This window comes from Xenopus tropicalis, chromosome 8 (assembly GCF_000004195.4).
Source record: "Xenopus tropicalis strain Nigerian chromosome 8, UCB_Xtro_10.0, whole genome shotgun sequence".
NCBI lineage: Eukaryota > Metazoa > Chordata > Amphibia > Anura > Pipidae > Xenopus > Xenopus tropicalis.
The window spans coordinates 81,749,031-81,772,191 of NC_030684.2; the positions used below are offsets into that span (position 1 = coordinate 81,749,031).

General features: G+C 38.9%; 1 protein-coding gene across 1 annotated transcript; it reads left to right on the plus strand.

Annotated features, from left to right (window-relative positions):
- Positions 1–105: 105 nt before the first annotated feature.
- Positions 106–20,394, plus strand: timm50 (translocase of inner mitochondrial membrane 50 homolog). Its single transcript, NM_001126566.1, is given in 11 exon segments — positions 106–274; positions 3,274–3,409; positions 3,570–3,601; positions 13,208–13,229; positions 13,850–13,908; positions 14,014–14,133; positions 14,313–14,417; positions 14,819–14,917; positions 18,092–18,248; positions 18,795–18,901; positions 19,527–20,394. Coding segments are annotated over 11 exon segments (1,107 nt in total). The 5' UTR covers positions 106–109; the 3' UTR covers positions 19,632–20,394.
- The last annotated feature ends 2,767 nt before the right edge of the window (positions 20,395–23,161 follow it).

Below are 23,161 nucleotides of genomic sequence, written 5' to 3' on the forward strand. Positions count from 1 at the left end.
TGCCAGCAGGCTATTTGCTGTCAGAATACATTCCAAGTTGACGATTGGCTAGCGGTGCAGCCGGCTAATCCGTGATTGGGTGAGGTTACTGGTGAATTGTGGAGGAAAGATGGCGGCCTCGTTGGTGCCCGTGTGCGGGAGGTCGGTGCGACTTTTGCGGGTATTGGGGCAAAGAACAGAGCTGAGGTATCGAGCATTTAGCTCCGAGCAGGGAGCGGAAGGTGGACTGACGGGGGCCGTGTTGCAGGAGAAGTTACAGAGGCGAGAGAACGAGGTGAGGCTTCCATAGAACCATTGACCTGAAAACTATTGCCATGTGAGATGAGTAACCCATAACCTTGTAAGCTGTGGCTAGTAACCTGAGCTTGCCCCCTGGCTCTGGGTGACATGAGGTTGTTGTCCTACAGACAGGTCATAATAACATAAACAAGGGGCAGTTTTGCCCAGCTTACATTAGTGCAGGTTAAGGCCCCATGGCATAATTGCACTAATGAACAAATCATCATCAAATCATCCATTCTAATGGAGAACAGAAGGTGCTGTAGTTAGCTTCTCTGCGACAGGCTGTCCCTAGCAGCTATATCATTTTATAAATGTCAAAATATGCTGGAAAGGTCTGCTGTACCGCTTCCAACATATAGCAGCCTAGCAAATAAATTGCAATTCTGTGCAACCATGTATGTTACTGACACATTTTTCAGGTTTTAATGTTATTTGTCAATGTAAATTTTCTCTGCCCTGCCAGTTCTGACATAAAACATTTGTAGTAGAAGCCAACATATTAGAGACCTGTGAAGAGGGGCATGTATGGCTGACTTTTATTGCACTGAGTCAGACCTAGACAGGCCTGGGCTAGGATTCTAAATGGGCCCTGGCATTTCTATGCCATCTTACAGCAACCTCTCTGGCTTTTGCCAGAATCCACAGATTGCCAGTCCATGCCTGGACATAGATAACAGTAAGGGAGAGACGGATAATGTTTTTAATAGAAATAACATTAATAATTATTAGGTCACTGAAAATTTTAATGAATGTATTTTGGAAAAAAGTTGCTTAAATTACACTGTCTTTATGCAAAGTGTTGTTTGGGGGTTTATATCCCTTTTAAGATGATGTCTATGAAGGTTTTCATTCATCCAGGTCATGGTATATCTAGTATAAATAAATTTAAAGCAACTGGACTTGTTACCAAACAAGTCCAGTTGCTTTAAATTTATTTATACTAGATTTTTAAGATGAGGGCTTGGCAGTTTGCTCTGTTTGGGTGGGGGATCCAACTTTAGACAATAGATAGAATATAATGTACCCCCTAGGGCAGTGGCACACTGGGAGATTAGTCGACTTGTCGCGGGCGACTAATCTCCCCGCAATGCCATCCCACCAGCCAGAATGTAAATCGCCGGTGGGATGGCATACGCGTCGCTGCAATGTCCCAAAGTCACCCGAAGTTTCTTGAGAAGAAACTTTGGGCAACTCCTAAACATCGCAGCGACGCGTTTGCAATCCCACCGGCGATTTACATTCAAGCTGGTGGGATGGCATTGCGGGGAGATTAGTCACCCGCGACAACAAAGATTTGTCACGGGGTGACTAATCTCGCTGTGTGCCACTGCCATTATAGTAAATAGTTCCACAACTATAAGAAGGCACAAGGCCACAGGCTGAGTGCTTTTATGAAGTCATTAAGAAATTCTGTGGTGATTTATAATATTTTCATATTTTACAACGGGGTTACATTTTTTTTTATAGTACACGTCTGTCAGTCATGTGACACAAATTACTGCACTAGGCATGGATTATCACTGTGAAATCCCTAAGCTCCTCTTATAAATATATAATTTACAGGATATTCATGGCTCATATTTTATACTCTATATATTCATAAATGCTGAAGAAGGTTCCCCATGGTATTGTGATAATTCTATCGCAGTTCATAGGGAGGCTGTAGGTGGGAATTTGTATAGGTACTCTGTGTTCTGTATTACAGGTACTGAATTGAAAATTACTGAGGGCTCAGATAACTGGTTCATGTATGGGATCCATTATCCGGCCACCCGTTATCTAGAAAGCTCAAAATTACAGGAAGGCCATCTTCCATAGCCCCCATTTTAATGAAATAATTCAAAATATTAAATATATTTGTTTCTCTGTAATAATAAAACAGTACCTTGCACTTGATCCTAACTAAGATATAATTAATCCTTATTTGAAGCAAAACAGTTTTTGTTGGGTTTAATTAATGTTTAAATTATTTTTTAGTAAACTTAAGGTATGGAGACCCAAATTAGGGAAAGCTCCCTTATCCAAAAAACCCAGGTTCCGAGCATTCCAGATAATGTTTCCCATACATGTAATACTAACTACATATTAACTTTTAAGATAAATTTCAAAAATATGGCTTTAATATTTTTACCCACACAGATAAAATGTTGACTGCTTAGCTTCACCCCTGCTTTCAGTTTCCCTCTGGGATCATTGTGCTCTCCACATTCCCATTCCCCAGGAGATACCTTTCCTGAACATGCTAATGAAAATATTCTTCCTGTTTGGTCTGTGTTGCTGGGCTTTCACACTGTCCATATTTCTCTGAGTCTTCTATTGCCCCCTTTTCTGGCTCATGTATGCTGAGTTATATCTACTGTATATGGTGCACCCAGAACCCCATTTAAGGACTCAGTCTTTGCTTATGACTTTGGCAGGTGGCCCACCATTCTAATCTATTCAAACAGTTGTGGGGAGCCTCTGTCAGCCAATGGGCTTCAAAAAATTGATGATAATAATTTCTTTGTGACAATGCTCTTTATTACCTTTTTTTCCCCTAAGCTACAAAAGTCATTTGTTTAGCCCTCTTGTTCTATATAGTACTGGTATCGCACCCTTATCCGGAAACCCGTTATCCAGAAAGTTCCGAATTACGGAAAGACAACCTCCCATAAACTGCATTGTAATCAAATAATTCACATTTTTAAAAATGGTTTCCTTTTTCTCTGTAATAATAAAACTGTACCTTGTACTTGATCCCAACTAAAGTATAATTAATCCTTATTGGAGGCAAAACAATCCTATTGGATTAATTACTGTTTAAATAATTTTTTAGGAGATTTAAGGTAGGAGATCCAAATTACGGAAAGACCCCTTATCCGGAAAACACCAGGTCCCGAGCATTCTGGATAACGGGTCCCATACCTGTAATCTACTCAAATTTCCAAGTATTCTCTTCCTTACTCTCCCCAGACTTTGATACTACATTACCCCATTATCTGTGCATCTTAGGCATCTTCAGACTCCTCTGGTTCAGAGGAAAAACAGAAGAAACAGAAAGAAAATGCAGCTAATGCTAAAAGGTTTCTCCTGAGAGCTGCAGGGCTGCTTGGTGTTGCTGGAAGCGGATCACTTGTTTACATATTTGGTAAGTATAGCAGAGTATAGGAAAGCTAAAGAATAAAAAATAGTGAGCATAAAGTACACAGAGAATTATGAATGTATATGTACAGTAGGTTTGCATGATACTTGCTGTAGGTATCTACATTTTCTCACATTAAACATTACCAAATATCTTGTATTTTCAGGTAGCAATTCCGTGGATGAGCAGGGGAACAAGGTAAGACACTACAAAAATAGCAGCAGGGTTTTGGTGAGTGCTACCCTTATGTTTGTCCAGCAAGGTTTTTCACATTGTTAGTGTAACCCATAAAGCAAGTCTTTCCTCATGTTTATGCCTTGAAGGATCAGTAGTGAGTCTCTCAAAGTAACATAATGCTATAACTGGCTGCTTTTTCTCCTTGCATAGTAATAATGGCAATGATTCTTAAGTGGTTGTTCTACACTTACAATATTATGTTTACTTGAAAAAGGGTTTCCTGACACGATTGATTTCTGACAGATTGTATGCCAGTCTATTTGAGTATAAACTTTTGATAATATATCTTAATTCATCCCTAATCTGTTTTCCACTATACCTCACTGATAGTCGTTGGCATTGCAAATTAACTCAGGGTGTATTGTGTTTAGAGTAGTATGTGTTGCTGTAAATTTAAATAGATGATATAATGATATTCTGCCAACCAATAAGCATCTGGTTTTTAGGATTCACTTTTTTCTAGCATCCGAGCAGTGGTTTGAATTAGAGACTAGAAGATGAATAGAAGAGAAACTGAATAGAAACTTAATTAACGATAACACTCAAGCCTCACAGACCTTATTTAAAAACTGGAAGGAGAGGAAGGAGATAGAAACAGAAAGGGAATATATTAAAAAAAAAAAAAAATTTTTTTTTTTTTTTTTTTTTTTAAATTACCATCTGAATAGTTGCTAAGAATAGAACATTATATATCATACTCAAAGTTAACGTACGGGTAAGCAATATTCATGGACTTGTGCTATGCAAGCTTCTAACCACTAGAGGTCATTATATGGTTTTTGATGAAGATATTTGAGGCCACTTGGTCTGTTATATGGCCTTTTCTCCTTTACAGCACTGTGAATCTTGTATTTTATAGGAAGCATATGTCACCCGTGGTTCTCTCTGTATTATTATTATAATTGTTTGTTCAAAACACGCAAATAATCAGAACATCATCTGATGATGCGCAATACACTGAAATGCCAAAGCCAACCAAGCTCCAAGCAAACCAATATCCATATACATGAATATAAACTGGAATTCATGGCCTGTATACACGCACAGATAATTATACAGTGCTATGTTTTGCATGGATTTATGTGTGCATGTATAGCCACCTTTAGAAATTATACATTATTGTAAGGCAGCAGTGATAGTGCCACCATGCTGCCTAGATTTCTTTGGGGCTTCCATTTTTATTCCCATTTATTATATTTTATTACATATTAATTACTAATATGAAAAGTAGACAGTAGCTGCTAGCTGCAACAGATGCAACAAACTGCGGAACCTCTGACTTAAATTCCAGAAACATATTATGATTGATTTTTCGCACTTTTAAAATTTCTATTTACGGAGTACATAAAAATGTATTTTGTGAGAAAATCAATGTCTTGATGTTGCGCTTCTTAAAACTCATCAGAAAATGGTTTGCTATCTACATTTCCTAAGCAGAGAACATCACAAGGTATTCCTTATCAAATACAATTCCTTTGTTAAAAACTTTGAAAACCTGTTTGAAAACCTTTCCACCAATTTACATTTTGTAAATAGCAAATGATTTGCATGTATAAGTATTATACAGTGATTGTCCTCTATTCCACTGAGAATAGAAAAAAACATAAGAAGGTGGCTTAAGGTGCTAAGTGCACGGAGTGCATAGATTTCCACCTGATGTTGTAGAGTTCAACTTGGGCTGCATTGCGTTTTTTCACTGTGTGCAAATATGCTCAATGAGTGGCCTTTTGGATTATGTGCTATTTAGAGAAAGGGAGTGTGACAGCCATTTGCACTGAGCTTAGTGTTTTGAGCACTTCCTTGTATCAGAAATAGTTGCCTTTTCTTACTTTTTCCCTGCTCTGCATCTGCTCCTTTGTTGTGAATTGAGATGCCAATATTGTCCCTTGCTTGCTGCATCTGTCACTTTTTCCTTGGTGATTTTTTTCCTACAAAATTCTCCATGTCGCAAAACCCATTTGAGTTTCAACACATGGGCATCTCTATTCATGGCTAGCATGTGAAAAGCAATATAACAGATGACTGCCAGTTTCACAAACTATTTGGTAAGTGATGCTTTTAGCAGTTGCCTGCTTTCTGAAAAGTAGAGCTGGGCAATCTGTATGTTGCACTGTCAGCTATTTTTATACAGTCATATAAATAATTTTAGTTACATTTAAAATGAAAAGCCTAAATAAATACTAGGGGGCTGATTTACTAATCCACGAATCCGAATGGGAAAAATTCGGATTGGAAACAAAATTTTTCGACTTTTTCGTATTTTTGGCTAATTTTTCGTCGCCGTTACGACTTTTTCGTAAATTGTCACGATTTTTTCGTAGCTGTTACAACTTGCGCAAATTGTCGCAACTTTTTCGTAGCCGTTACGATTTGCTCGTATATTGTTGCGACTTTTTTGTATTAAGCGCTCGTAAACGGCGGGCAAAACTTTCAGACTTTGCATGATTTTGGAAGCCTCCCATAGGACTCAATGGCACCCTGCTGCTCCAACCTGGCCCAAGGAAAGTCACGATACCGAAGCTTGAATGAATCCGAAACTTTCGTACTCAGCGCGATGGCTACGAAAAAGTCGAGACAATTTGCGAAAGTCGTAACGCTACGCGACAATTTACGAAAAAATCGCAAAATACTGATCACTACCAAAAAAAACGCATTCGGACGCTTTTCGGACGTTCGGGGATTAGTAAATGTGCCCCTAAGACTGAATTATTAATAGAGTTAAAATAGTAATGGTTAGTTGGTTCAGGTATGGGACTTGTTTTCCAGAATGCTCGGGACCTGGGGTTTTCCGAATTAGGGATCTTTCAGTAATTTGAAGCTCCATAACTTGTCTGCTATGAATCATTTAAATATTGAATAAACCCAATAGCAATCCTATTTTTTTTTATTTTGCCCCCAATAAGGATTAATTATATCTTAGTTGGGATCAAGTACAATGTTCTGTTTTATTATTACAGATAAAAAAGGAAATCATTTTTAAAAATTAGAATTATTTGCTTATAATGGAGTCTATGGGAGGTGGGCTTTCCGTAATTCGGAACTTTCTGGATAAGGGGTTTCCGAATAAGGGATTCCATACCTGTACTAGAAATGACAGGTCTCCAGAAAAAAAATAATTGTTACTAAATTGTACTAAAACAAATATAAATATGTGGTGACTGGAAGAACCTATTGATACTAAGGCCAATACAGGGGAGGCCTTGCCATAAATTAAACTCATAACTCCTATTATTCTGGTAGTTTATGACAACACTATACTACACTATAACCTTACAGTTTGTTAAAATTCATAATCAGACTTTTATTGGGCAGTAGTGCATGGGTCAGGCCATAGTTGCCTGGTAACATTGACTGACACTTTTTCAAGCAACTATTGCTAGACCCTATAGTCCATGGTATTGCTGCTAAATTGAATGAGCAAACTTTCTGTTTGCTGCCTGCTGAGCTGGGTATCCACTAGGTGCCAAAATGGACAGAATTGTGATATATGCCATTGGCCTAATACAGATATGTTCCTGGGGTAAAATGAATTAGGACAAAATAAAATTACATTAGTCAAATTATTTTGTACATTCTAGGGACCTTTCCCTTTTATAAACAGATTTGATTGCATGTGTTTGCAGTTCTTTGATGTTACTGAGAGCAATGTCAGAATATGGACAAATTCAGCAAGTAGATGGCCAATATGTACCCGAGCCACTATTTATATAGTTGATTTCTTTTATATTATTTTTTCTTTTCAATTTTTTCTTCAAAACACTGTAATTTTTTCAGAAGTATGCAGAGGTTGTAAATATGCAGGCCTTGCCATTACAAAATTCCATTTCGGCATTACCACCTTTACCTACTAACTCAGGTGTTAACCTGCATCTGGTTATATGTAATGGTGGCTATGCACTTACTATATAAACTTTGCTGCTAAAAATAGGTTCCATATTGATAGGTTAGATATGAGTCTTAATAACCCACCTCTACACTGGTATTTATAGCTGTCCTTTTTAATAATATGAAGCCTGCCCATTATCAAACCTTAATTGTGTTTTAATTAAAATGTCTATAATATTTTTCTTTGATTTTATTGTAATTATGTTATACCTACACTCTGGTATCTGTGTTTCTATAGATTTGATGTTGATATATATTCTAAATTAGCCCAGTTTCAACCTGCTAGAGGTCAGCCGCCTCCTGTGTTCTGTGTAGTTGGCGCCATTGTGGATTAGTTCCCCCCCCCCCCCTCCTTGCCATATGTGTGTGCATTGATAGACTATGTCCTATATTTTCTCCACCTAGATTTTTTTTCGCCAACAGAGAGAACCCATGGCTGTGATGGCACCCAAATGTCAAAAAAATCATATGGTTGCAGGAAAGATCATTATTGTAATATGTACAGCCACCATTACTTCTTTGGCTTCCTGCATACTGAGATTACTGCAGCAGAAATGCTTAAATCACTTATTGAATACGTGCATAGGTATTGTAATAATGTGGTTTTAAGTGTTTTACCTGCACTAATTCTCAGCACCCAGTCTGGCAAGGATTTTTTTTTTTTTGTCACAGTGACAAGACACAGGGGCCCGAGACATGTGTCATTGCCCACATGTAAGAAGATAACATCTACTAGCCAGAAGAAGTTGCTCCCAAGATAAAACACAGATCCGCTTTACACCTTTTCTTTCTGTTCTCTTTGATGTGCATTGTCACCTTACTCAGAATTGGCACACTTTCACTCCTTACTCTGTAGAGGAACTTCCTTAGGGAATATAAGGAAGAAAAGGTGGGATCTTTATATCCTTTGATGTGTAGGTGTCATCTTGTTGAACATGAGGCACACTTCTCATCCTAATTCATGGCACACTCCTGCCAAGTTCCTTCTGTGTATAGTGCCTTGTAAAATTATTCAGACCCTTTATTTTTCCTGAATAGCAAATCTTAAACTGATATTTTGTCCTCTGAGAATTTGATTTCACATCACTTGAAGTGAAAAAACATGGGGTATTGTTTTCTTTAGTACAATAAAAAAAACTGAAATATGCTCCTAAGACTATGGGGCCCATTTATCAATGTACCATTGGTTACGAATAGAAAAAAAAACATATTTTTACTAACTTTTGGAAGTGTGCATATTTTCTGTGACTTTTTTTCGCAAAATTAACGCACATCAGAAATTTCTGCATTTTATGCAAATTTTGGCAAACCGTACTTGTAATTTGGACTTTACTGAATGCCCCCTAAATGTACCATTAGGTCTCATTATCTTTTTCCAATAGTGTCACAGATTTTCCAATGGATTGAGATCTGGACTTTCCTTGGTCATTGCAGGAAATGCTTATTACTTTTAACTAAAAGCTGCCAACGCATGTGGAAATTTTTAAAAATTACACACCAAAATAAATGTGTGGCTCAAGAGTCTGTTGCTTAAAATTTCCGTACAATCCATACATATAAGGGGATTCTGTGAAGAGTAATTAACTTACCGAAGGTTGTCATTGGCCCAGGTGCAGCAGTTCTGAGCATATCCTGCAATGACTAGACCATGAACATCCAAGTATCAAATAAAACTTCTCATTTATTTGAACTTGGTTACAACATGCTGCATGTTTTATCTAAGTTCAACAAATAAGAAGTTTTATATGATACTTGGATGGTCGTTGGTCTAGTTTAGTGGCTCGCGCACCCTTTGGATGTTGCTCCCAGTGGCCTCACAGTAGGTGCTTAATTTTGAATTTCTGGTTAGGAGACAAGTTTTGGTTGCATTAGGGCTCTGGCACACGGGGAGATTAGTTGCCCGCGACAAATCTCCCTGTTCGCGGGCGACTAATCTCCCCGAGTTGCCTTCACCTGCCATCCCACCGGCGACAATGTAAGTCGCCGGTGGGATGGCACACGTGGCGGCGCGATTTTGCGCAAATCGGTGAAAAGCCTCGCGAGTCTTTTTCGGCGTTTTCCCGAAATCGCGCCGCCACGTGTGCCATCCCACCAGCGACTTACATTGTCGCCGGTGGGATGGCAGGTGAAGGCAACTCGGGGAGATTAGTCGCCTGCGAACAGGGAGTTTTGTCGCGGGCGACTAATCTCCCCGTGTGCCAGAGCCCTAAGACCCAGTGTAATTGTCAAACAGAGGCTTCTGTTGGCTTCCAGTCAACATAGGGGCTATAAAATATCCAATTTTAGATATCTTTGGCATCTCCAGGAACATTTTTCTTGCTTGTGTTGCTCTCCAAAACTTTTAACATTTGAATTTGGCTCACGGGTATTAAAGGTTGGGGAACCCTGGTCTAGTCATTGCAGGACATGCATTTGTTCTTTAGCTGGTCCAGTGTTACTTTAGCCTTTTGTTTGAGATCATGGTCTACAACTATAATCCACTTGAAATTGACAGAGACTCTTTTTACACCTTTTGAATTCTGTTCACTTTGATGTGCATTGTCACCTCACTCTGAATTGGCACACTTTCACTCATTGTTCTGCAGAGGAACTTCCTTAGTGAATATAATTAACACAAGATAGTTTTCTTTTCCTTTGATGTGTTGTGTCACCTTGTTGTAAATGGGGCACACTTCTCACCATACTCTGTGGCACACTCCTGTCATTGTCCACAGGCAGACCAACAACTATGATTTAGCTTTCAGCCCTTTTTCCCGAGACATGTTAATCCTTGGCGTTCAACCAGTAGATACTTGTAAATAAATGTACATGGGTAGTGTTGTTCAGTTGCAAATGTGTAGGTGAGTCAAGTTAAAGCCATACAAGAAGTGATATGTGGGAAAAAGATTCAGCAATTGCCCAAAAATAACTACTGCTGTGGCTCTCACTGACTGTGATATACTGGCAGCTGCAAGGATAAAAACTTACTGCTGCCTGAAGCACCCTATGTGAGTGCCAGAGGGTCTTTTACAGAGCAGTATTGTACCCCCATACAGCTGATCAGGCTCTGAAATTGTTCCCTTCCACAGTGATTCCAAATGAGTATTGCCATATGATGGCACCAAATAAATACAGGTGCAGATAAGTAGCACCAAGTTGAATGGAATGTTACTTAGTTTTGCATTATAAATCATTGCTACTAAGTGATTTCAACACTTACATTATTACAGGTATGGGACCTGTTCTCCAGAATGCACAAGACCTGGGGTTTTGGATAAGGATTCTTTCTGTCATTTAGATTTCCATACCTTGAGTCTACTAAAAAAAAATGTTTAAACATTAATTTTAACCCAATAGAATTGTTTTGATTCCAGTAAAGCTACATTATGTCTTAGTTTTAATCAAGTTCTGAGGTACTGTGTTACTATTACTGAGAAAAAAAAAAAAACATTTTTTAAAATTAGAATGATTTGCTTATAATGGAGTCTATTGAAGATGGCCTTTCTATAATTTGGAAATTTGTGGATAACAGGGTTTCTAGAAAAGTTACTTGATATTACTTTTCCCTGTCTTAGAGATGATGAATTGTAGCAGTGCTCAGCACTCAAACATAGTGAATAGCCATTAATTTTTACCCCATTGATGCCCCATACTTTTTGAAGTGCTTTGACACTTTTCTCTGAATTGGGCACATTTTCACTCCTGTGTGTGCAGAGGAACTTCCTTAGGGCTTTTAGTGAAGAATAGGTGGGATACTCTTTTTTTTCCCTTTGATGTACTGGCGTCACCTTGCTGATAATGAGACACACTTCACACATTACTCTGTGGCACACTTCCCGTGTTCTTCCTTTCCCACACTGGTGGTTTGTCTCAGCTTTGGAAGTCAGTCTGTCCTATTTCATTAAAACTTTTTTTTTCTTAATATGACAAACATAACTTGTAAGGAAATTTACATTAAATACTGGAAGAGAAGCTCCTGAATTTAAGAATTGGCAGTCAAACGTAACATTATGAAAACACACTAAGAGATTGGAATGATGAGCTTGTGCCCAGAATTGCTGGGTGTCAAATATATAATGTTATGATTCACCCTACTCTGTGGCCAGTTCCCTTCATTCATTTCTCAGCCATGTAGATTTGGACCATATGCAGCACAACTTTACATTCAGCCTTATTTTCCTACGCCAGCTCTTTCCTTAATTGATTTGGGGTTTTGCACTACAATATTTCTTGACTGAAAGATATTTTCTAAGCTCCTTTCCAGTATAAATTAATTGAAAAAAATGTTTTAAAGCGTATGTCATACATTTTGCATTCTCAGCCTGCATTTATCATCAGGCAGAGAAAACGACACATATGACATAAGCTTTAAAAAAAAAAAAAAAAAAAAAATTTAATGACTTTATACTGGAAAGATGCTTAGAAAATAACTACCCCAATGCTTGAATCAGTGGAGCCACTAGTTTGGGTTCAGGCACATGGAGAGGGTTTTATCTGTTACATTTATCCACAGGCCAAGGATCCACCACAGGTTTATTATCATTTGTTGCACATTCTCAAACACTGATTCATGCAGAAGAAACAAGGTGCAACTGATATTTTGGATATTTTTACAATAAAACATTGTGTGATTGACACAGGTGCTATTGGTGTATGTGTATTTCTTTAACCAAATTATTATGCAGTGCCTTCAAAAAGTATTCAGATTCTTCAGCAATTCTCTCATTTTATTAAGGTTTTGTCCTCTGTGATATTTTCATTCCAAAACACTGAAACTCTTATTTTTTCACATTACATCATTTAATTTTCTCAATAGCCAGGGGGCCACACATTTTATTCCAGCTCCTTGCATTAAGGCCCTCTGGACTCTTGGTCTTGGATAATTTGATGCAGATTTGGTGGAGATCATAATCCACTCTGGAATGTCTGAACTGATGTCCCATTCTCTTTGATTTGCAGTGTTACCCACTCTGATTTGGCCTACTGTTCACTACTTGGTGTGTAGAGAACTTTCCTTAGGGCCCATCATAAAAAAAGTGGAAATCTTATCCCTTTGATGTGTTGGTGTCTCCTTGTTGAGAATGAGACGCATTTCTCACTTTACTCTGTGGCACACTTCTGTCAGTATCCTTCCTTTCCCACGGTCAGTGTCCTCCTGTCCCTGTACTCTCGGCAATTTAACTCCTTCTTTTCAACAAAATAATACATTTGGATGTAGGTGTATATATGTATGTATCATTATAAAATCTTGATAGAGCACTCTTTTTAAGTGCATTACTTGAGGGGAAGTATGAACTGATACCACTGTGATTTCATTTGCCTTTCTGTGGGCCAAAACATGAATATGTGATTAGAGCAAATACAGAGGGTTAAATCTGATTGATTTTTCTGTAGGGATTATGATCAAGGTATGCACACTTCTACTTCCTCTCAGCTGATGGTATCCGTGTATTATAATGGGTGTTTGTCAGCTGACAGGACATTCAGTCATTAGCAGCCATCTGTAGTCTCCTGAGCTTGCACAGTTGCTATCCAAAGTTCATAGGACCCTACATACAAATTGGTTATCTGCCAACCAATCATCTTTGTGTGGCCATCTTTATTATTATTACTCTTATTCCTACTGATGGTCCTGTTTGTGCAGTTTTTATAATCATATTTATTCTAATATTTTATATCGACCTTGTTTTTTTTCTCTTGCAGATACCCGATGAGTTTGACAGCGGTGAGTGTGTTTGAACCTACATATACTAGCAAAGAAAACCAGAGGAATGCTAAAATAACATTAGTTTGAAGGGTATGCAGAAGGTTAAATGTTAGAGCAGCGTGCCAGGGTACACAAGATTGGGAAAGTGGGGCTATCTGTTTAGCTATGAGAAAGTGGTGACACCATATCTTTTCTGTGTCCTCATCAAAGGGTTGGCATGATATTCATATGTAGCCTTATAAGTGTACCAGAATGTTGGGCTGTTGCAATATTTGACTGTTCAGGAATGTCTTCCAAAAAGCCCAGTGAAATAATGCTAAGCAGATGCATGATAATAAGTGTAGCTTTACAGACTTGTGCAATTCCCAGTGCTCAGTTCCTCCTATTAGACTTTATAAAGACGCTTTTCTCAAATCACTTTGATAGTGTGGAGAGCGCAATTGCACTAGTGATGAGCCCCCCCTTACTCGCAAAGGTAAGATTTAAGTGCAAGGAGGGGCAGCATTTGAAAGACTGCCTTAGACCCCAGAAATGCCCTTGTACTTCTAGGTGTTTTTCCTCTACATCTCTCATCTTAGCCTTTTGTATATATACCTCACTGGATTTCAGTATCTCCTTCTCCCATTTAACTTTTGCAGACCCCCCTGTTGTGCAACAAATTAGAAGAACATACAAATACTTCATAGACTACAGACAGGTATGATTTAAATGATAAATGTAATGCTTTCTTTGTCACTCCAAAGTAGATTTCTGCTTTTCTTACTTGTATTTTCTGTCTTCCTCCCCATCTCATTTTTATCAGATGATTATTGAGCCCACAAGTCCCAAGCTTCTTCCGGATCCCCTAAAAGAGCCTTATTACCAACCCCCCTACACTTTAGTCCTTGAACTGACAGATGTGCTACTTCATCCAGAGTGGTCGGTGAGCGCTTTGTCCTTTCACAGTCTTCTTTTTGGTGTTGTATCTGCTTTTGTTTCTGCTCTTCCTTCCTCAATAATTACCAACATCTCACTTCACATTTGACTTTCAGACTATTCCTTCCTGGTCTGATGGTTTTTCTGTTTTCTTTCCTTTGATTTGACTATGTGCTGATATTTTAGTTGTCAACTGGATGGAGATTTAAGAAGAGAGCAGGCATTGATAACTTATTTCAGCAGCTGGCTCCTCTGTATGAGATTGTTATATTTACCTCTGAAACAGGGCTGGTGAGTATATTGTCTCTACTCTCTGTAATATCTTTCTCCTTCACCCCTTTTCTCTATTTGACTTTGTTAGTTTATTTCTATCTCTAGGCTATCTAACTCTAACTAGGTGTGGGTTGTGTGTGCTGGGTTTACTTGGATGGGTTGAACTTGATGGACTCTGGTCTTTTTTCAACCCTATGTAACTATGTAACTCATATCTTGCTTTTTTTTTTTACCTCCCCTATCTTGTCCCCCTATCAGCTAACCAAGTGGCTTTAATAAACTGCCTTTCTCACAGTCTGTGTAATAGTGTTTTTCTGAAATGCTTAGGTGGACAAACAGCAGTAATTTCATTTTCCTTTGTTTTCTATGAGATTCTTTTTTTAGTACTTTTATAACAGGATTTTTATTTCTATCTGCAGACTGCATTTCCTCTAATTGATAATGTGGATCCTCATGGTTTTGTGTCATACCGGCTTTTCCGGGATGCTACACGTTACACAGATGGACATCATGTAAAGGTATAATCATGCAACATCTGTAATATTACAGGTTCCCCTGTTAATGTGCCTGCATCATGCATGTTTTTGTGCTTGCATTCAGTGATTTGAATATTACTTGCCTGAGGATACTAAGAGATTGAATGTTGGCACTTAAGGTGGCCATACACGCACCGATAATATTCGGTGCGTGTATGGTATGTCGGCGAGTCGACCGATATCTCAGGAAGCTGCTGATATCCATAGAAGGCGCCTGACCAAAATCTCCCTTCAGCGCTGAATCGGCAGAAGGAGGTAGAAATCCTATTGTTTCTACCTCCTTACCTGCCGACCGATGGGCGCATGAAACATCATCAGATTGCCACGTGTATGGCCAGCTTTAGTGAGATGTAGCATGGTTTGCCTGCTGTCATATGGTGGGACTAACACAGGTGCCACATTGCACTAGTAAAGTCCCCTCTAACAGCCTTGTAAGTTAAGCTAACCCATACATTACTTTGACCTATTGGTCAAAAGGAGAGATACCAAATGGCCACTTTTGCATTATTCCATTCTTTCAGGCCACAAATGTCCATAGGATATGTTATAATTTAGTGATAGTTCATGTTGCGAACTGGCCTTAAATTCATCTGGGCAATATATTCAATATCCACATACCATAGACTGTATGCTCTGGCAAGCAGGGTCCTCTAATCCTACTGATATAGAGAGCACTAGGCAGTACACGGGAGCACTTACCGCTTAATCAGTGTGCTGCACGCGGATCCTCTCCCCCAGGATCCAGAAATCCAAATAGCAATAAAACAAAAAGCGGAGCACCACTGAAGTAAAAACAGTCTTTTATTCCATATTTCTTAAAAGGCACAAGTACATCCCTTGAGAGCACTTGACGCGTTTCGTGGCCTCCCGCCACTTCCTCAGAAAGGAAGTCTTATTTTATAAACTTTTTTAATGTATTTTAAGACCACTGTTGGATATACATTTTTTTTTTGTAAAGTATTGTGTTGACCTATCTAAATTATAATGATACTATGCAACAGAACAAGGACTGGACTATGGGAATGTCTGTGAGTCTTTAAAGGATCAGCGTAAAAAAAATAGGAAAACCATGCATTTGATTTGATATACCAGTCAAATCAATATGTGTGAAAGTTCTAATTGAAGCAGAAGAATAGAATTCCTATTGTTTCTACCTCCACATCTGATGATTCAGCCCTGAACGTCGGTGGGGAAAACAAACGATCTTTCCTGCGACCGATCGTAGCAGGAAAGATCGGGATTGCCATGTGTATGGCACATGTTGAGATTAGTCACCTTGTGAGTCAAGTTTAGGCTTCTTCGGAAGAACAAATCAACTTGTATTTTTTCTCACCGGCTATTTACATTGCTGGCAGAAAAACTTTTGCCCCAGGTAAAGCAGATTTAGCACAGGTGACTAACCTTAACGTGTGCCATCATCCTTAGGTTTTAAGTAGTTGTGACCTGGTCCAAAATTTTAATGATAGACTTGTATGATAAATAGAAGGCCAGAATTGAAAGATAAGAAATTAAAAGTAACAATAAAATTGTAAGCTTGCAGAGCAGTAGTTGATCTTTCCGTAATTTGGATCTTCATACCTTAAGTCTACTAAAAAATCAATAGCACATTAATTAAACCCAATATGATTATTTTGCATCCAGTAAGGATTAATGATATCTTAGTTGGGATCAAATACAAAGCACTGTTTTATTTTTACAGAGAAAAAGGAAATCAATTTTAAAAATCTGAATTATTTTATTAAAATGGACTCTCTGGGAGACAGGCTTTCCGTAATTTGGAAGTTTTTGGATATTGGGTTTCCGGATAACGAATCCCATGCCTGTATTAGAAATTAAGAGCAATTGAAAGAATTGCTAAGAATAGGTCATTCTATGACATATCAAAAGTCAACATAAAAGGAAACTATTGCCTTAACTTACTTACAAACTGCTGGAGCAGCACCAGCAAGAGGCCTGCATGAGAATTTTATGCACACTGCATCCTACTCTCTATCTATCATCTATCATAGAACATGTTTTACTGGGGACACAGCTTATCCCTTTCTTTAGCTCACAGTTTTACTTTCCAAAACAGCAGTGTAATGTAGGGATGCACCAAATTCAGCATTTGGTTCAGGATTCGGATCTGGCCAAATCCATGTGCCTTGTCGAACGAATCAGAATCCTTAAAATCATGATATTTTGTCACATAAGCATGGAAGTTGAAGGTTTTTCACTGCACACAAAGTGCATGGTTCTTTCACCTAGGGCTGGGCGATATACCGTTTAATACCGAATACCGGTGTTTTTTTTTTTTAAAAACTATATTCATTTTTCAGATACCGCAGTACTCACCCGTGCGGGCCGGTCGTGCGCGCGCGCGTCCCGTTGTCTGCGGGACGTTGCACACGTGCGTCCAGGTGCGCGTGCGTCAAAGCGCACGTACATGTCAAAGCGTGCACGTCCCAGAACGCGCTGACGGCGCCAGTTCTGCGCATGCGTGGGGGGTATTTAAAGCTATCAAACGCCTCCTGTACTGTGCTATGTTGTCTGCGGCCTTGCCTGGGAAACTAAGCCTGCCTGCTTTACCTTACGACTTTCTGTTGCCGATCCTTCGCTTGCCTGACTCTGATTTCTAATACTGCAGTAATTATTCTCTAATTTATTAGGAAATGGGGTTAACACCTAATCATGCATGGAAAAAAAAAAATACCGTCAAATACCATGACACCGATATAATTTTGAAAAATACCGTGATATAAATTTTTGGTCGTACCGCCCAGCTCTACTTTTACCTCTCTGTTCAGATTTGCTCTCTATTCAGCCAAATCTTTCATAAAGGATTTGGCCAGATCCCAAAATTGTGGATTCAGTGCATCCCTTGTGTAAAGTTGCAACAATGTTTCAGATCAGGGAGGCTAAAAAAAAAAACCTGACTTTGTTGTTACAAAATCCAAAGACAGCCAAGTCTCCGGTTAGTGTATTGTAGTTTTCTTGGGACAACCTGAAACATTTATGCAACTTTAAATCATGCTTATTTTCCTTGGGGAGCAGATCCCAGAGTTGAGAACCACTGGTCTACAGTGAAACACAAAAACACTAGCCTCGTCAAAAAGACATAACATTGGTGTCTGTCATCAGTCAGTCTTCTTAATGCCATGATGTGTTTTTCTACAGGATATCTCTTGCCTCAATAGAGACCCCTCCCATGTAGTTATTGTGGACTGTAAGCGAGAAGCGTTCAAGCTGCAGCCGTACAATGGGCTTGCCATAAAGAAATGGGACGGGAGCTCAGAAGATCGCGCACTCTATGACCTGACAGCATTTTTAAAAAGTTAGTAAGGGTTGTTAGAGGCAGGAGGGCTTTAATAAAAAGCTAGGTAAGGGGAGGAATAATGAATCATGAAAACAGGTAAGGGGAATAAGAGGTTAAATTCTTCTGAGAAATCTGAAGAAATGTTTTCTTATATAATTTTTTTCTGGGATTTTCAGTTTGGTCTTCCCCCTTAGTTTGAAAAACTTTCCATTTCCACTGCATTATTTACAGTGCCATTCATAATATTTGGGACAAAGACAAATTTTTCTTTTATTTACCCCTCTACTTCTCAGTATAAAAATTTTAAATCAAACAGTTGAGACCTGATTAAAGTGCACATTGCAGACTTTAATATAGGTTTTTGCAAACATTTCAGTTTTACAATGTAGAAATTACAACACTTTTTATACCTATGGCACTGTATTTCTTCTTTCCTTTATTTCTTTCTCATCTCACACTTTGCCCTTGCACTCTTTTCTTTATTTGCCTCCTCACTATCTCTTTGGCTGCTCCCTTTTATTTCTCTTTGATTTTCATCCTGCACAACTCTTTCTTTCTGATCAGCAATTGCAGTGAGTGGGGTAAGTGATGTCCGTTCAGTCCTGGAGAATTATGCTCTTGAAGAGGATCCACTGGAAGCATTTAAGCGCCGTCAAACACAGCTGGAGCAGGTCAGTTTATGGCATATATGTCAAACACAAGGCCCGGTGGCCAAATCCGGCCCACCTGGCTGTTTTATGTGGCCCTTGGTGAGTGTGTCTGATCATCCAGCCTGATTAATTTCCATTTTCCTCACATAGTAACTAAGACTAAGGGGTATATTTATCATGCTGTGTAAAAAGTGGAGTGAAGCATTACCAGTAATGTTGCCCAAGGCATCCAATCAGTAATCAGATTTCAACAGTAGCAAAGCATCTTTTGGCTGCTATGAGCAACATCACTGATAATGTCTTACTCCACTTTTTACACATTGTGATAAATATACCCCTTAGTAATCTTACTAAGTATATTCATAAAAAATTTGGTCCGCGACTTAGCCTGTGTTTTAGATTTTGGCCCCCTTATGTGATTGAGTTTGACACCCCTGGTTTATGGCATTGTGCTTGGCTCAGATGTATTGTCTATGTGTAATTAAAGTATAAAGATTTATGCTCTTTTGGTACATTTATAAGGCATTCTTCCCCCCTCTGGCTTCCTGCTTCATTTATTCCTTGTTTTTAACACTGTTAACGTTACTGCCTTCCTCCACACTCTCTAATTTTCACTGTCCCATTCTTTCTGTCTCATACCTGCTAGGAGGAACAGCAAAGACTAGCCGACATGTCTCAGCTCAGTAAGAGACAGACTTTATCTCTGGGCTCGTTTACCGGTCGACTGTGGCCACGCTCCAAACAACAGTGACATCCTGTGCGCCAAATTCAAACTGTGTACTGTGATGATCCATTCCCTTGTATCATTGTATATAACAAGTGTATGAAACAATCTCTTACACAGAACATGGACTCTCTTTCCGGACACATGCTCAAGAAGTTTGTGAACATATTAATAAAGACATTTTCTAGAACATCTTGAGTGTTCCTTGACTAGAGAACTGGAACCAGTGAGTACTACAAGACTGTTATTACAGGGCTATTGCAGTGAATGATTTTACAAAGAAAATCAGTGAGTCCTGCTCTGTGAAAGATGAAACTGTAAGTTTTACTACATACTAGTTGATGATTTGGCTGTGAGGTATCGACTAAGCACCTACTTAAAACCATCATCAGCAGTAGAACCTAGTGACTGAATGTATTTTTAGAACTATACTATTTTCTGAAACACCTGCAAGAGTTCTATTAAGTTAAGTAGTAACAACAGGTTCTCAAGTGACCCAGTTTAGAAATTGCTATACAAGTTAAATATGACCTTCTTGCAATAAATGGGTGCATAAGGCCTCATTCATACAATCAAGAACATTTTGGAAAGATTTATTTATTCTTTATACTTTATTTAAGAAGTTTTATACATAAATTGTTAACATTGGTAAAAGGTGTCTGATTTGACACAGCAAATTATCATTAATTAGCTATAAAATAAAGCAATTCTGTGAAAGAGCTTGTATCAGATGGGTGTTAAAGTGGGTGTTAAAGTTCTTGTGTTCAAAATAAAGTCCAGGGTTCCCAAATTTCTTTGTGTAGCCCAACTTTGTTTGATATTATTGCAGAGAAGTGCCAAGTGTGGAGCAAGACAGTTCAAAGCTATCACCCAGTGGGCAGTTTTTTCTGTTTTTTTTAGAGAGTTTTGGAAGGAAGTGATAGCAATGCAAGCTCTGGATCAGTGGGAATATCCGTTTTGGAACAGTTGAGGAACCATTTGGAAAGTTTGGATCCAAAAGTTATGTACTATGGGATATGTCCACCAAGAATGGAAATAGTCTCCTTGGGTCTGACAGCCCCAAAACCATGTTAGCAGATAGGTGGGAGTAAATTTATTTTTCAGAAATAGTTTAATATACTATCTAGAGAAGAGCTTATATGCTGCTTCTTTGATACTTGTGCAGGTAGAGATTCCTTTCACAGATCGCCGGTGGGATGTCATACGTGTCCTTAAAGGAGAATGCAAGTCAAAATTTAAAAAGCATACTGCCCAATACTCCTCCTATTGTTTAGTAAAAACCCCACACTTTTGGCTCACCTAATCAAATATTTACTCAGTCACACTTACTTCACATTTTCTAGAACAGGCAGCCATCTCTAAAAAGGTATTCTCCCTTCCTTTCCCTCCTTGCTTCATACTGCACATGTGTTTCATTCCCTCCCCCCCTCCCCTCTGGCAGATCCGCTTCTGATTGGCTGGTGGGCATGTGTAGCTCAGAACAGGAGACAGGATCAAGTTACACACATGCTCAGAGAATAGGAAGGCTGCCGCTGGCACCTACAGGAAGGGGAGAGAGATTTCAGTGATGTCACTGTAGTCCTCACACTGCTGTAGGCTGCCAGCACCATATCTCAGAGAAGCAAGCAGGGATCTGGGAATTTAGATATGCAGTAAGTAAGAATGCCTTTAGACTTACTTTAAATTTATATATTTATATTAACCTTTCATTGTCCTTTAAGAGGCGACTTTGGGAAAACGAAGCAATGCGTATTCTTTAAAATTAAATCAATACTGCTGGGGAAAAAAATGTATAGTCAGTATTTAGAGGGTGTAAAGTTCTGCAGGCGTCAACTAGGGCTGCCTCTTATATTTGTTTCTTTAGGAATTTGGAAGCACATGCCGTTGTTTTGGAGGTAGGGTGTGAACAGTCAAGTCGAGGATCGCGTACCCTGTTGAAGTCCCCATAACCAAAATTGTAGTGTGAGAATGTACTGATAACAGTCCCTGATGGGGGGGGGGGTGTACTTTACTCACCAGAACTGTTGCTCGTTGATATTTATGTAGGAGTTTAGTTAACAGTAAATCAAGTAATTTGCGTAGGTCAGTGTAACATTCAGGCACATTACGTATACGAATATTATTCTGGTGTGACTGGGTCTCTAAGTCCTCAGTATTGTTAGAAAGAGTTAGCACTGACCTTTCCAACGAGGCAATATGTTGCTGGAGATCATGTGTTGCCACCATATCATCTTGCTTAGTATCTAAAAAAAATCTGTGTGTGTTCCAAGAGATGTGATCTCTCTGGTAATATCTGATATTGTGGCTTTTAGTCTTGTTTGAAATGTGTTTGTTATTTACTGTAGTAAAGCATCGAGGCTAGCACCCAACGCTGATTTTGTGAGGCAGGTGTTCTGCTCTTCGCGGGCCTCTGGATATGGGGAGTTGCCACCATCTTGATGATGTTTTTGGCTTGTCTTTCTGGTGTCCCCAAAAAGTAACTTCCCGGACATTCTGGGATTGGTCTTTTCATAATGCCATCTCAGGAGAACATGATAAGATGATTTTCAATCAGGTCTGGTGAAATGAACCTCATGATAAGTGTAATTGATCGCTGGATTGAACGGGAGTTCGAAGAACCTGCATCTTCATAGCACAGCGACCATCTCTGCCCCCCTCCCCCCACACTTTTAAACATTTTCAGTGTTTTCATTGAACACATTATCCCTTGTCCTGTGAAGACCAGGTGCATGTTACATGTCTGTGTTGTTGAATAGAAATGTGAACCTTTACCTAACTATTCCGTTTAGCATACTGCAACTCCCTTTGGGCCTATAAATTGTTCCCCATAAATGAGAATAGGACGGTGGTGTCACCAGACCAAATGTGCTGTATTGCCAATATGCAGATGACACTGACTGGAATTTATTTAATATGTTACCATGGTAAATTTTAGTTTTTTTTTATAGTAAAAAAAAAAAAAAAAAAGTTGCTGACAATCTGCCCATACGCTTGAAAAATCTTTTCAAGATTTTTTGCTAAAAAGATTTTTGGTTACTTGACTGACTTGCTGTATTAAGAGCATTCACAGCAAGTGCCAGATTCATTTGATATAAATATATTTTAATACTTGGCAGCTGCAGTATTATAGCGCCTGAAGGGTATGTTTTGCTCTCTTAGAAATCTGTGATAAGAGTTAAAGCAAAAAGGCAAAATATAATGGGGGTCATTTATCAACACTGGGCAAATTTGCCCATGGGCAGTAACCCATGGCAACCAATCAAATTATTTCACTCATTGTTCCTCCTGCAGCTGGCTGGAAAAAGCTGATCACTGATCTGTCATCTTTAAACCAGGGAAGCCAATGTGCTTGCTGAAGGCAGGATAAGGGGTGAAAGATCTTAAGTACATATGAAGTATATATGTAGCACTTTTACCAACATCTCCCCTGATTCACAGGAGAATTAAAATCTGTAGGGGTGAGAATAGAGTTCGCCAGAGGGCAACTGCGCCACTTTTTGATTACTTGTTTCTCCATTTACCTACTCCAGGTTTATTGCCTTGTAGTATAAATGTTT